This window comes from Lingula anatina, chromosome 1 (genome assembly GCF_051362555.1).
Source record: "Lingula anatina isolate TDL-2025a chromosome 1, LinAna3.0, whole genome shotgun sequence".
NCBI lineage: Eukaryota > Metazoa > Brachiopoda > Lingulata > Lingulida > Lingulidae > Lingula > Lingula anatina.
In genome coordinates this window covers 69,432,864-69,448,679 of record NC_141767.1, presented here as the reverse complement: position 1 = coordinate 69,448,679, position 15,816 = coordinate 69,432,864, and the positions used below count along the sequence as shown (strand labels likewise).

Below are 15,816 nucleotides of genomic sequence, written 5' to 3'. Positions count from 1 at the left end.
AAGAATTTTTTCATGGGACCACATGGAAGATTAGTACAGATATTTAATACAGTTTATATCCAAATTTTATTGATGTTTGCGACGTAAACAAAAATGTCAGCACTTTCTACACGTGGGTTTTTAGGCATTATTGTGCTAATTCGTGAACTATAAGCCATTTGTTTATAGATGTGAATAATAAATATAGTGAAAGTATGCCGCGATATGCTCAGATTGTTATGGGTCCAGCAGGAAGTGGGAAAGTATGTGTCAGTCGAAATAATTGAATGATCTTATATACTGTACATACATGTAGCTAGGCAGTTAGTTTACTATATTCTTTCTCCTTTTATTATTAACAAATCTTAAAGGTTATCTTTAGGAACCCAGCTGTTAATTTTTTTCATTCCAGTCCACGTACTGCAGCACCATTGTAAAACACTGTGAGTGTATAGGCAGGACTGTACATGTTATTAATCTGGATCCAGCAGCAGAGTACTTTGATTATCCTTTGTATGCAGGTTAGTTCCAGCTGTAGTTCCGACAAATATCTAAATGCAAAAATTGCCATCACTTTTTTATAATTCATCTGTTATCAGTTACTTCACTCAAATTACAGATTTTAAGAAAACACGTAATTAAAACATTATTATTACATATGCTAGTACTGTATTTTTTATAATTTACTGTCATCTGTCACACATTTTACATGTATATGTAGGGAAGTACATGTATCTACATTAGACTATCAGTTCCACATTGCATGCTCATTATTCAACTTTACTACAGATATCCGTGAACTGATCAGTGTGGAAGATGCAATGGAAGATGAGTCACTTCACTTTGGCCCCAATGGTGGATTGGTATTCTGTATGGAGTGAGTTGAATATTTTTATGAGACATAGTTTAATAGACTGATATTTTAGATATTTTTTTGTAGATCTGTAATTATAGACTACTAGTTTAACTGATACAGAATTTAATTTAATGGCTTTAATGATCTGTCCCATAGTATATAGAAGATGTTATGGAGAAAAAGAAAGAGGTGTCTATTTATAAGTTATAACGGTAGTTGAAATAAGGATATAGTTGAGTGGAGGTTGTTTTCAAGAAAAACATTTGATAAAATGTTTCTGTTCTTGTCCAGGTACTTTGCTCAGAATTTTGATTGGTTGTTCGAGCAGTTGGATGACTTGGAAGATGACTATGTGCTTTTTGATTGTCCAGGTAAATTGTGTACAGTACTAGAAATGATACATTTTCTTATCTTTCTCACACAAAAAGTTCATTCCAATTCAGTCATAGTAATTGTACCACCAGCGTAGGCGCTGGTGGTACACATGGTTTTAGTCCCGACCCGTATGTTCCGCCGGCTCCTGCGGCTCCGCCGCCAAGTCACCGTTACCGCTTCTCCTCCTAGACTACTAGGGCCTGCGTACCCATCTCTTGGATTTAGGTCACCTATAATCTCAACTCGTTCCACGTAAAATTTGGGCTTTGTCGGTATTGGGGTCTAGGTGTGGCACTCATTGCAATGCACCCTTGTCCAAAAATGGCAAAATTAAATGCTAATTATCTACCCTACGGAAGGAATTATGGGAAAAATTTCTACAGACGGCTTTCCAAAAGTCATATGTGTAGATTTCAAATATGCCCATGGATTTGACCTTTGACCTTTATTTCCAGGTCAAACGGGCCAGAATTTTCAAAAAAACGAATTTTTTACGAAAAAAAATTATTTGCCCTGTTTTTCAGACACCACACAGACTTAACCAATAATATTATTGGAAAGAGTTACCCTTCAGGTCATCTTTCATCTCCGTGAATTTGGGGTCAATCGGTGCATTTTCACAGGAGTAGCGGCCATAAGATAACAAAACTGAAAACTGTCGCTAATTCGGGAACCGTTAATGCTAGAGACCCACTCTTTTTTGCATTTTGTAGAGCATGTAAAGCCCAACACTGGAGGTGGTCTCCGTTTTTTGTATTCCATACGGTTTTCGAGTTACGCTGTATCAAAAAGTACATATTGGTGGTGAAAGCAAAATGTGCAGTACGGTAATGGATAATAAATTTTGAACTCCGGAAAAATAAAACATAAGGCTTGACGAGGCAGACAACCTGTGGTCAAAAATGACATTATTTCATCAAATTTGAACATCTGGAACTTCAGAGCACCTCCCATTTCAAGAATTTTGACCAAAATGACCTTTTCTTTATTTTAATTAATTTTTTCTGTACGAAATTTATGGCACATTATTGTAACTCCAAAATTATAACATTTAGTCCCTTATATCTCCAAAACTGGCAGAGATCGGTCCATAGTTACTATTGAACTTGAATAGGAAGTCATATACTGGCAATCTAAATGTGACCTTAAAATTGACCTTTGACCTACTTTTCATCATGAATTAAACTTTGCAAATTTTGGTTCCCTTTTATCTCCAAAACTGGCAGAGATAGGTCTATGGATACTATTGAACTTGAATAGGAAGTCATATACTGGCAATCTAAATGTGACCTTGAAATTGACCTTTGACCTACTTTACACCATAAACTGAACTTTGCAACTTTTTAATGTTATTATCTTCAAAACTGGCAGAGATACGCCCATAGTTACTATTGAATTTGAATAGAAAGTCATACGAGGCAATTTACTGTGACCTTAAAATTGACCTTTGACCTACTTTAAACCATGAACTGAACTTTGCAAATTTTGTTCCCTTTTATCTCCAAAACTAGCAGAGATAGGTCCATAGTTACTATTGAACTTGAATAGGAAGTCATATACTGGTAATCAAAATGTGACCTTTAAATTGACCTTTGACCTACTTTTCATCAGGAATTGAACTTTGCAAATTTCCGTTCCCTTTTATCTCCAAAACTGGCAGAGATAGGTCCATAGTTACTATTGAACTTGAATATGAAGTTATTAGAGGCAATTTACTGTGACCTTAAAATTGACCTTTGACCTACTTTTAACCATGAACTTAACTTTGCAAATTTTGGTTCCCTTTTATTTCCAAAACTGACAAGATACGCCCATAGTTACTGTTGAATTTGAATAGGAAGTCATATACTGGCAATCTAAGTGTGACCTTGAAATTTACGTTTGACCTACTTTTTATCATGAATTGAAGTTTACAAATTTTGGTTCCCTTTTATCTCCAAAACTGGCAGAGATAGGTCCACAGTTGCTATTGAACTTGAATAGGAAGTCATATACGGGAAATTTACTGTGACCTTGAAATTGACCTTTGACCTACCTTACTATGAACTGAACTTTGATTGTACCATTTTTAGTTATGTATTTTTTTTGCATATTTTGAGAATTCTTGTTGATTGCATTTTTTACAGCTTGTCAAGCACAAGACTGGTGTTGGTGTCCCTTTTTTGTGTGTGTGTGGGTCTATACGATCGCGCTTACCCCAGCTGGTGGTACAATATTCAGAGGCGGTATCGCCTCTCTGATCCTCTAGTTTATGCATGAGTTAATCCCAGCCATCATAATCTGACAAATTTTTATAATGTAAACTGTTTCAGGTCAGATTGAGTTATATACCCATATACCAGTGATGAAACAGCTGGTGGATCAGCTACAACACTGGAACTTTCGTGTGTGTGGCATCTTCCTCATTGACTCCCAGTTCCTAAATGAAGCCACCAAGTTTGTCTCGGGAATTTTATCAGCTTTATCTGCAATGGTCAACCTGGAGGTCCCTCATATCAATGTTATGACCAAAGTGGACTTGCTGAGTAAAAAAGCCAAAAAGAATCTAGAGAGGTAAAAGGGAAATTTTCCAAAGAATTTTTAGTAATTGTTTGAGGGAACTACCTAACTTAAGTAGTAATGATAACAAGTTTCATGCAATACAATTCTTTTTTTTTTTTTTTATCTTTTTGCAAAAATTAATTTTGTCTTCTTTTGTTCTTAAAGGTACCTGGAACCTGACCTCCATGCTTTGCTAGATGAAGAAGTTGAGCACAATATAAAGAGCAACAAATTCCAGAAGCTTAACACCGCAATTGCAGGACTGGTAAGATTGTTAAAATAAGGAGCTTTCTTGAATTTCAGAGATGAGGACAAATCATGCTTGCTTTATGTTGCCTGTTGTTACACTAAAATCAAAGCACAGTGGTTTCAGAAAAAAAAACTATCAATAATGGTTGAGAAAAACATTTTTCAGGTAGAGGACTACAGTCTAGTGAAATTCTTTCCATTGGATAATACAGACGAAGACTCCATAAGTGATATTCTGCTGATGATAGACAATGCAATTCAATACGGGGAAGATTTGGAGTCAAAAGAAATTAAGGTGTGTCTGTATGATATACTATTAAAAGAATCAACTTGTCCCATCTCACGAAGAGGTCATACAACTCACGGTAGTCCTAAGCCAGTCATGTTTCTATTCAAGTTGGGTTGACCTGCCTCAGTGTGGCCCATCTCAGCAGGCTCTCTGCTAAGGTTTAGCTCACCACTGGCTGTTAGTCACAAATCTCAGTGCAGGACAGTGGCATGACAGTAAAGGAATGGGGTTTGCCAATCATGTTGGGCTCATTGTAATCACATATAGCTGAGATGGGTTGACCCAGCTTAAATGAGAATATGACCCTAATGTCACAGCTCTACCCACCCAGTACACTGTAAAGTATAGATAATTATAGATAAAATGCAAATGTGTTGTACTCAGCAGTGATTTGAATATTTGAAATTCATGGGGCTATTGTCCCAATTTGAAATACATATGTGACTGTGAATACATTGTAAGGGGGCAGCTCCCTGCCTCTCTGAACCTCTATTAATTTCTACAAAAATTTATTAGTTATTAGTGTATTCTGGTATAGAACCTAATTTGAATATCCAATATTATTTTCAGGAACGTGAGGAAGAAGATACAGCAGAAGACAATTATGATGACAGCTGACCATAATTTCAGATGGCAAGATGTGTTTTCATGAGAATGTGTAGTTGTAAAGACTGGCTGACTATCAAGATTTTCTCTTAGTTTTCTAAAGTGCAATTTACAACCATGTTGTTGTTGGTATAAATATTGTGCACACTGAAAAAAAACAATAAAGGTCTGCAATTGCAGGTTGTACATTATTGTAGGATAAGTATGGAAAACTAGTAAGAATGAACCGATTGTATTTTATCCCAAATGGTAAAGACTTGGTGAATGTTGAGCTAGTGAAGACATTTGCTTACCCAGGGTATGGCAGACTGGAATACAGGCAGTTGTATTAGCAGATATGAAGGATGACTGGATTTTGCTGTGACAATAACATGGACTCTTACATTTTTACACTTTTTTTTTTTTAGAAATTTACTTATCTTGCATAAATATAATAAAAGTTATCTCCAAGAACAGTGTACACAGAATAAAGACAAAATATTAGTATTCAACATCATATTTATTGTCAACTTTAATTCCATACTTATTTACAAGTTTTTTACAGATTTTATACACTGAGATCAATGAAAGATGTGATGTCATACGTGCCTGTGTTCTGATGTGGTATGTCAAATTGTCAATAAATTATCATAAAGCACCATCAAGTAAACTTTGAAAATGACATTCTTCACAGCAAATACTACAAAATTTCACATCAAAAACAGCTCAACTTGCAAATATGTACACATCACTACTAGTCAATGATATACTGAATCACATGCTACTTTGATTTTTACCGAATTCACGGTCATTATATACTTTTTGTGACAACAAGTACTTTTTAAAGTAGGCCAGAAGCTATTAATATGGCACTTTTGGGTCTGGAGAAAGTCATCAGAGCGAAATCCATCTGTAGTGCAGCAAGGTCAGTTCGAGAAAGATTGTCTTCATTGTTTTTTTGTTTTTTTTTTAGTTTCACCCCCAGTGTCTGATCACCAACTGTTTAATTTGCTTTAGAGCCCACTATTATACAAGTGGTAAGTGCATATAGCAATTGCATAGTACAGCTATGAATAAAAGAAAGTCAGCGTGGGGAGGAAAGAAAGAAAATAGATAGCCAATCGGTAGCCAAGAATGATGGCCAACAAGTTGAACAACCAAAAACATTGTAGAGGAGGCTCATCCCATTTTATTGTACCACCAGCGTTAGCGCTGGCGGTACACATGGTTTCGGTCCCGTCCGGATCGTTCCGCCGGCTCCGCCGGCTCCGTTGGCTCCGCCGGCTCCGCCGGACAGCTACCGTTACCGCTTCTCCTCCTAGACGGTAAGGGCCCCCGTACCCATCTCATGGATTTAGGTCACCTATAATCTCAACTCGTTCCACGTAAAATTTGGTCTTTGTCGGTATTGGGGTCTGGGTGTGGCACTCATTGCAATGCACCCTTGTCTAAAAATGGCAAAATTAAATGCTAATTATCTACCCTACAGAAGGAGTTATGGGAAAAATTTCTATAGACGGCTTTCCAAAGGTCATATGTGTAGATTTCAAATATACCCTTGGATTTGACCTTTGACCTCTACTTCAAGGTCAAATGGGCCAAAATTTTCAAAAAAATGAAATTTTTTACGAAAAAAAATTTTTTTGCCCTGTTATTCAGACACCACACAGACTTAACCAATAATATTATTGGAAAGTGTTACCCTTCAGGTCATCTTTCATCTCCATGAATTTGGGGTCAATCGGTGCATTTTCACGGGAGTAGCGGCCATAAGATACCGAAACTGAAAACTGTCTCTAATTCGGGAACCGTTAATGCTAGAGACCCATTCTTTTTTGCATTTTGTAGAGCATGTAAAGCCCAACACTGGAAGTGGTCTCGGTTTTTTTGTATTCCATACGGTTTTGGAGTTACGCTGTATCAAAAAGTACATATTGGTGGTAAAAGCAAAATGTGCAGTACGGTAATGGATAATAAATTTTGAACTCTGGAAAAATAAAGCATAAGGCTTCGCAAAGCAGGCAACTTGTGTTCAAAAATGACATTATTTCATCAAATTTGAACTTCTGAAACTTCAGAGCACCTCCTATTTCAAGAATTTTGACCAAAATGACATTTTCTTTATTTTAATTAATTTTTTCTGTACGAAATTTAAGGCACATTATGGTAACTCCAAAATTATAACATCTAGTCCCTTATATCTCCAAAACTGGCAGAGATAGGTCCATAGTTACTATTGAAGTTGAATAGGAAGTCATATACTGGCAATCTTACTATGACCTTGAAATTGACCTTTGACCTACTTTTCACCATGAACTGAACTTTGCAAATTTTTCTTCCCTTTTATCTCCAAAACTGGCAGAGATAGGTCCATAGTTACTATTGAACTTGAATAGGAAGTCATATACTGGCAATCTAAATGTGACCTTTAAATTGACCTTTGACCTACTTTACACCATGAACTGAATTTTGCAAATTTTGCTTTCCTTTTATCTCCAAAACTGGCAGAGATAGGTCCGTAGTTACTATTGAACTTGAATAGGAAGTCATATACTGGCAATCTAAATGTGACCTTAAAATTGACCTTTGACCTACTTTTCACCATAAACTGAACTTTGCAAATTTTGCTTCCCTTTTATCTCCAAAACTGGCAGAGATAGGTCCATAGTTACTATTGAACTTGAATAGGAAGTCATATACTGGCAATCTAAATGTGACCTTGAAATTGACCTTTGACCTACATTTCACCATGAACTGAACTTTGCAAACTTTTCTTCCCTTTTATCTCCAAAACTGGCTGAGATAGGTCCGTAGTTACTATTGAACTTGAATAGGAAGTCATATACTGGCAATCTAAATGTGACCTTGAAATTGACCTTTGACCTACTTTTCACCATGAACTGAACTTTGCAAACTTTTCTTCCCTTTTATCTCCAAAACTGGCTGAGATAGGTCCATAGTTACTATTGAACTTGAAAAGGAAGTCATATACTGGCAATCTAAATGTGACCTTGAAATTGACCTTTGACCTACTTTTCACCATAAACTGAACTTTGCAAATTTTGCTTCCCTTTTATCTCCAAAACTGGCAGAGATAGGTCCATAGTTACTATTGAACTTGAATAGGAAGTCATACTGGCAATCTAAATGTGACCTTGAAATTGACCTTTGACCTACTTTTCACCATGAACTGAATTTTGCAAATTTTGCTTCCCTTTTATCTCCAAAACTGGCTGAGATAGGTCCATAGTTACTATTGAAGTTGAATAGAAAGTCCTATACTGGCAATCTAAGTGTGACCTTGAAATTGACCTTTGACTTACTTTTTATCATGAACTGAACTCTGCTAATTTCTTTCTCTTTTAACTTCAAACTTGACAGAGATAGGTCCATAGTTACTCTTGAACTTGAATAGGAAGTCATATACTGGCAATTTACTGTGACCTTGAAATTGACCCTTGACCTACCTTACGAAGAACTTAAATTTGATTGTACCATATATATTTTTTGCAATAGTTTAAAAATTCTTGTTGATTGCATTTTTACAGCTTGTCAAGCACTAAACTGGCGGCTGTGTCCCTTATTTTGTGTATGTGGGGGTCTATACGAATGCGTTTGCTCCAGCTGGTGGTACAATATTTGGAGGCGGTATCGCCTCTCTGATCCTCTAGTTTGGAGATGTAAACGGTGAAAGCCTGCAAACCCAACAAAGAGGGGGTGAAAGAAATACAGAAACTTCATAGAGATTTGATGTTGCCAATCTGTTCTCTTTCAAGTGGGAAGCCATCTCTTTCTAGTAAGAGAAAAAGAGTGGTCCTGGGCTTAGAAGGCATGCAAAGGAGTCTGACGAAGATTCTGACTCTCAGTATGTGAAGTTAGTGTTGTCAACCCCATATGGTGAGGTACGTTCAGGTATAAACGAACCTGAAGTGAGTCAGATTTTACACAGTGATGATGTACCAGATGCGGGTAACGACAATGTTTCAACACACGGTGAGGTACGTTCTGGTATAAATGAATTTGAAACGGGTCAAATTTTACAGAGTGATGATGCTTCACAGGAAAAAATTGAAATTGACAATTGTAGAAAGTCAAAACACATTAAAAAGAAACCTGCATGGATAACAGATGCTTATGTGTACAATTTACACAGTGTATTTGGATTAAATGATCAACAAAGTCAAGCTGTAGTTGATTATATCGAGCAGCTAGTCAAATTCTGCCTTGTCTTCACTCACAAATGGCTTACGACAGATAGAATAAGGCCGCACATGCTCAGTGAACTTAGTGGCCTTGTACATGTGAATCAGGTTTTCATTTGTCTCCATTGTGTTTGATTTTTCTCCAGACTATCATCATATCGAAGGTAGTTTTCTGGATATATCTATACAGTGGACGTGGAGTACAACTTCAGGTAGGATTTTCGGGACGTTTTTACTCATGCGATTTGATTTCCTAGACATTTTGTGATCGGGCCTTTGTCTGCAACCTCAGCTGGTATTGTATAACTTAATCATGGCAGCCAAAGACCAACGGTCTTTATTAGATCAGCTGGCCACTGATACTAGCGTTCAACTATGTCAGGCTCTCCCCAGCGGGGATATTGCTGCTGCAGGTAGTAGCAAGAAAGTAACATGTACTGGACAGCAGATCCACTGGATCAAATGCGTCCGCACCTACTAGTACTCGTGCCAGCAATAAATCTGCTGCGTTACTACTACGAAGGCTACTACTAGTGCACCAGGCACTGCAGCCAGAGTTGGCCTTGCTGAGAGATGACCTGAAGTATGATTTTGCCACCAGTATGGCCGAGATGACTTTGGCTTTCCAAGATGCTTTGTGGGAAAGGGACCATCGATTTGATCGGTTTATAACCAGTCTTGGGCTTAATTCAGATAGTCCTGTCCCCAGGAGAATTGCTCCCGGAAATGATACACTGGATGTTTCTGTGAGGGATGATGCAAGCAGTGCAGAGCAGCCAATGGAAGAAGCCAATCCCTCAGGGTCAGCTAACATTTATGATGTTATTAGTTGTGAAACTGATGATAAATTGCAGGACTTACAAAACAAACATGATCGCCCTGCCAATATTGATGGTGTTATGGCCCCCAGTGTTAACCCCGAAATCTGGATGGGGCTCACAGCAACACAAAGGTCATTAGACCTGAAAATGGCCAACAAGCAAGATTGCATATTGAATATATTCAGAGGCATGGTTCCCCTTATACATGTACTTCAAAACCTATAGAGTCCATTGACTCCAAAGACATGGTAGAGTTGATTGGGGACAGCCTCAGGCTTTTGGTCCAGGGCAATAGAAACATTAACGTTAACAGGAGGGAGCAGCTCAAATTTGTTATTGCACCGGGATACCACCAACTTTTTCCGACAGCCAGATTTTCTCTTCAGAGATAACCTGCCCTCCACTGTAAAATCTATTACCATGCAAGGCCAACAATGCCAGATATAAAATTTCTAACTCTTCTGGTGCTTTCGTGAAAAGTGGGGATCTCCTTCAATCTGAGGCGACCTAGGCAGAGGCACCAACTATCGAGCACAAGCCTCCACCTGCAGAAGAATGTCTCCCTACCCTCAGGATTTGCAACAGGGGCACTCAACCTATGGTTCACCCCGGGAGTAATAAAACTATGGAGGCAGAGCACAAACTTCGAGGAAAAAAGTGAGAGGGAAATCAAGCCACTGTTAGTCGTGGTGAGTAACAATTTTCACTTGAACAGGCATGTTGCAAACCGAATGGACTTATATAATGAAAATCTTACTGGGGAGTCACCTTTTAGGGGAGTCAGATTTTTATGGTACACCAGTTCTCTCGGTTCTAATGCCACCCCCTAGAAAAATCCATCACTAAGAAGACCCTGATAAGGAAAGATGCACAGTAAAAGTATTTCAGAAATATTTGCCATTTATTCCACCAGCAGGTAGGTTCTACAGGCACCCCTTGCCTTGAAAGGATGGTTTTTCCTTTGTTCAGTTCCCAACCAGTTGGTTTAAATGTTTTATCAAGGTACCTGCCCAAGATGTTTCAAGAGGCTGGCATAAGTATAGAAGGGAGAAATATTAGTGGTCACAGCGGTAAAGTAACATGCTACACCAAGTTACATAAAGCTGGTTTTGATGAACAAACCATTAAGAAACAAAGTAGTCATTCTACTGATGCGGTGTGTATATACAAGAGGCTCTGTTTCGTCACAGAAATGAAGGCTGCTAATGATGAGGCTAAGAATTACCAATCCCAAGAGACTGACACCGATTCCTATGTGGGTGGAAAGGACAGTGATTTGCATGAATTGTCAGATGGGAAAGTGCAGGAAGAACTGTCAGACTCAGAACCTCCAACGGTAAAACACAAGCCTGACCGCCCGCTGGGTCCAAGTTTGAGTGACAGCTACAGTCAAGTAAAACTTAAAACCTGTGGCATGTTTGTCGTCAAAAAGAACTTTACATCAGACAAGATAGACAGCGCCTTAGCAGAAAAAATCTCTGGCCAATTGATAAACAGAATAGACAAGAATGAGAAGGAAATCATGATGAAAACTCTCTTTTTGAAAGTTTGAAAAAACGACACACCCATCAATAGCAATAGTCGTTTATTCTGTGCTGCTTCCCAGTAATCATTCCATACTAGTAAGTATTTGTATAGATTTGTATAATTGTTGTTAAGTTGTTATGACTAGAGTAGAGAGCCTTTAAAATGTAACGTGTACACATTTGAGTGCTCAATAAAGATTATTATGATTATTATCTTTTTGCCTGGATGTGATCCTTATAAATCATAAATTATAAATCAAGGCATATTCAATCAAGCAAGAAGGAAACCAGAAAGAAAGAGCCTAGATTACAATAGGCATCCCATCTTGTGGGAGCACTGGATGCATGCCTATCAGTGAGATAGGAAGAACAACTCAATGAGAATTTATTACCATTTGACAGATGAGCATCCCTCGCATCAAATTTAGGCCACTTTTGTAAACAAAGAGTAACAATCGGAGCATGACATCTTACATAAGATTTTCCATTGACCCTTTTCAGTGATGTCATTATTACTCCGTAACACTTGACCAACAGACATAAACACAGCACAGAACAATAGAGTTGTGGCATTAGTATAGGTGAGACAAGTAAAACAAAAGAAACCTCATCATGACTTTTTGGGAAAAACAGAAAGGGACAGATGTGATAAGAAACTTGAACTTATTAACAGAAATAACCCATATGAGATCAACTCTTGGACAAATGATGTAAAACTGCTGCCAAATGTGTCCTATCCTGCCATTGTGAACTATCTAGTTTTCAGCAAAGGTCTTTACATGGCAGATAATTTGAAAAGGTATAAAAGCTTATCACCCTACAATCTGTTTGTGTCCATATGGGTGAGGGAATAATGTACAGTGGAGACCGAAAATCGGCATGTTGCAAAACCCAAGGTAAGCTCGTCAGTGGAACTTCTATTGTACCGTGGTCTTAAACATCCCATCATGCATGTGCGAGCTGAAAATTTTTAATAATACACAATGTTACCCATTTGTCTTACAAACCTGCAACATTACATTTTCACAGGTACTTCACCCACAGCACTTGAGAGAAATATCCTTACTTAGTAACCCCTTGGGTAATAGCTGAGAAGGATGGCAACATCACTGCAGCCCAATGTTATTACAAGGCCAAACTAGGAGAGATGTGTATATAGATTGGAGCCCTTCATTTCGCTGTATTAGGTACAGTCAAGCTCAGGAATACAAAGACAGTAACTCAAGAAGATGCACGCTGGTTGTTGCCAATGTCTTCAACTGTTTTGTATAGCAAGGTGAGAGTTGATTTCACAGCAACAAAAACACACAGAAAAAGGATGATGAGCCCTGAAGAATGCACCCCTAAACCTGCCGCTCTTACAAAACTACCCAGTGCCAGAACCAACAACTGACAGAAGATTTAAAGGCATTTTAAGAAATTGCCAGCTGTGAGAATAAAGTGGCCATTTTGTCAATTGCTGGGGCCCACAGTTATAGATATGTACCCATATCATCCACTGACTCTTTCCCAAAGCCACTTACAGAACTGGGAGATGATAATGCTGTTACACTAAGTTACAGTGACCTGATAGAGTACTGCACTGCCATGGTATAGACACCAGTGCCACACCAGAGCAAGCTGACAATAAGGAGAAAGCTACAAGGCTTCAGTCCAGACAAAGACGTGGTTTAAATGTCATGCAGGCAGAATCACCGCCTCCAAGATGAGAGCAGCATGTCACACAGACCCCTTAAACCAACCCCAAACCTTGGTGAAAGGGATATATATGTTACCCAAGAGAGAAACCATTTGAAACAGCTGCCACAATGTGGGGATATGCTCAGGAGAAAGCTGCCAGGGAAGCATTGTTGTCAGAACTAGAAAAGCACCACCAGAATGTCGTAATTGAAGATAGTGGCCTTGTGACTTCACTAGAACAGCCTTACATTGCAGCATCATCTGATTTGGGGGGGGGGGAGTCTGGGAGGGACAAATTTGATCTCTTCCCTGTCTGATATTGCTGATACTCAAACTTGGCCTACATGTTAATGCTATAAGTCACTCTAGTAAGTCTGAGGATAATGTCATGGTTGTCTGTTTGTTGCGGTAAATGGAAAGTGCACAGCAATGACAATGACAGATAGGTTATGACTCTATGTACAGACACACTGTGGCTACATATTGCTATTTTTAAGGAACTAGACAGAGAAAATAGACTACTGAGAACATATAAGCTATACAAATCATCTTATGAAGCCAAAGAATATTTAAATGCTCCCCTAACAAAACAGGAACTCCAGAACCTCCCAAAATTTAGAACCGGGGCCCACGATCTAGAAATACAGAGAGGCAGATTTCAAAAACCCACCCCTCTACCGCCTGAAAAAAGAACATGTTGACTTTGCAGACAAGGAGTAGAGAATGAAATACACTTCCTGTTGCAATGTCTCCAATATGAAAAACAAAGAAAGAATCTAAACCAATAATTAGTCCAAAACACAAACCACACAGAACAATTCAAACCATTAATGCAAAACAGAAATCATGACACAATACAAAATCTAGCTAGATACATAACAATATGTAACCAAGAAAGATCTGGTATTCTCTACCAGCCACCACCTACTAAATGAGAGAAATATGTACGATATTTTAGGATCATTAATGTATATGAAAATACAGAATGCATCAAATAGTATAATTGTCATCTCTGATAATGGGTGTATAACAGAATTTACGTTTCAGTATACACACTAAGCATTAACCTTTCTCAATATGGTACCTTTGTAATTGTTTGGTCATAGCCTTTGTAAAATTGTGCTAGAACTAATAAAGATTACTATTATTATATTATTAAATTCCATATCTGGTAAAGATTCTTAATTTAATAAGCTACCCATGTCAATGTTACTTGGTTATTGGGGTTGCCTGTATAATATCATTCTGAACTTAGTGTGCCAGAGAACAGATTTATGTAATCTTGTAAATTAGTACCTTACCTAAAAGTGACCACTGCATATACAGCCAAAACACAGTTTATGTATGAAGGCAAAAAAATTATAAAAACTGAAGCACTTTTACAGCTTTAAATCTATGCTTATAACTTCTATAGCAAACCAGCAAGTACGTCTAAGACCAATTAAAGATGGCAGTGACAAGCTACTGGGAGTAGTGATGTCAGTATTGACGCGCAGTCTGAGGAACGGGCCACAACTGCCTCTGACCAGAAGAAGCAGCTGTTATCTCAAACTATGGATGACCTGGCATCCTCTATTTTAGGATTTCTTTTCAATGCAGATAGAAATTTGGTGTGACAGGCACAAACGTTCAGCACCGCTGCTATCAATTGTAATTTGTTTCATTATCCTCCTTCTGCCAGACATGGACTCTGTGGATTTGGTGGCAACAGCTTCACATTCATCTGCACTGGAAATAATAAAACCTGCTTCAGCTAGAGCACCAGATACTCCCTTGGGAAATGGGAGGAAATAAGTTGGTTTCTCATGATCAGAGTCTGGTATACTCCTGATGTTGAGATATTTTACATTGTTCTCCTGTTTCACAATTTCTTTTGGGATATTAAAAATAGCACTCAGATAATTGAGTTTTTCAGATTATTTCAAGCAACAGGTTTGACACCATAAGAGCTTCCAGGTAAATTTGGTAGATATGATTCATCTTCATTGGGCCTACGGGAGGGCTTTGTCGGTAGTTCGTGACAATCCTACAAAAGAGTTTCAAAAATTAAATTTTCATCATTCGGAGTAACACAGATCAATTTTCATCAGAAATACTTTATAACTATTTTTCAAAGGCAAGTGAACATCAAATGAGTTTACTTACAACTTTCAAAGCTTTGCACAAAGAATGATATTATTCTAATTATAAGAGTAGGTTTGCTACAGTGCCAGTTCTACAATATGGTAACAAAGAATTCTGAAAGCTTTGCTTGAAAAAAATTAGGCCCAGTTTGCTTAACAACTCCCCCTTCTTTACCCTGCCCTTAGAGCTAGGTCCATGGATTGGGGGAGGGTAATAATATGGAACTAATTATTTATGTTTTATTATTGAATTTTTTTATGTAGTTGACCAGATAAAATAATTGTTTTTAAAAATATTATCATTATGAATATTACTATATGAATCAAACCCCAGAAAAATTGCTGGCAAATATCTTTTAAATCTTAACATAAATAAGATACATTGAACTGTACTGATGGATAATTATGCCTGCTATTCTGCATGTGATCTTTCTTATTAACATATTTTGACACAGGCTCCTCGATCAGACTTGACAGCCTATGTCAAAATATGTGAATAAGGAAGGTCCAGAGTCAGAAACAGAAAATATGGTCTAAGCAATGCAGAGAAAATTCAAATCAATGCAACATATATAGGTTAATGTAATGTC

General features: G+C 37.8%; 1 protein-coding gene across 1 annotated transcript; it reads left to right on the top strand.

The window, feature by feature from the left end:
- The first annotated feature begins 70 nt into the window (after nucleotides 1-70).
- LOC106174887 (GPN-loop GTPase 3) lies at nucleotides 71-5,535 on the top strand. Its single transcript, XM_013556651.2, has 8 exons — nucleotides 71-242; nucleotides 392-500; nucleotides 769-856; nucleotides 1,127-1,206; nucleotides 3,523-3,763; nucleotides 3,917-4,016; nucleotides 4,167-4,295; nucleotides 4,860-5,535. Exons 1-8 carry the CDS (start codon nucleotides 195-197, stop codon nucleotides 4,905-4,907), a joined length of 843 nt encoding a protein of 280 aa, XP_013412105.2. The 5' UTR covers nucleotides 71-194; the 3' UTR covers nucleotides 4,908-5,535.
- The last annotated feature ends 10,281 nt before the right edge of the window (nucleotides 5,536-15,816 follow it).

Coding starts and splice junctions, on each gene's coding strand:
- LOC106174887 (XM_013556651.2), top strand. CDS start 195: ATGCCGCGATATGCTCAGATTGTTATGGGTCCAGCAGGAAGTGGGAAA. Junction 243..391: donor GTCCAGCAGGAAGTGGGAAA/GTATGTGTCAGT, acceptor TTTTCATTCCAG/TCCACGTACTGCAGCACCAT. Junction 4,017..4,166: donor ACACCGCAATTGCAGGACTG/GTAAGATTGTTA, acceptor AACATTTTTCAG/GTAGAGGACTACAGTCTAGT.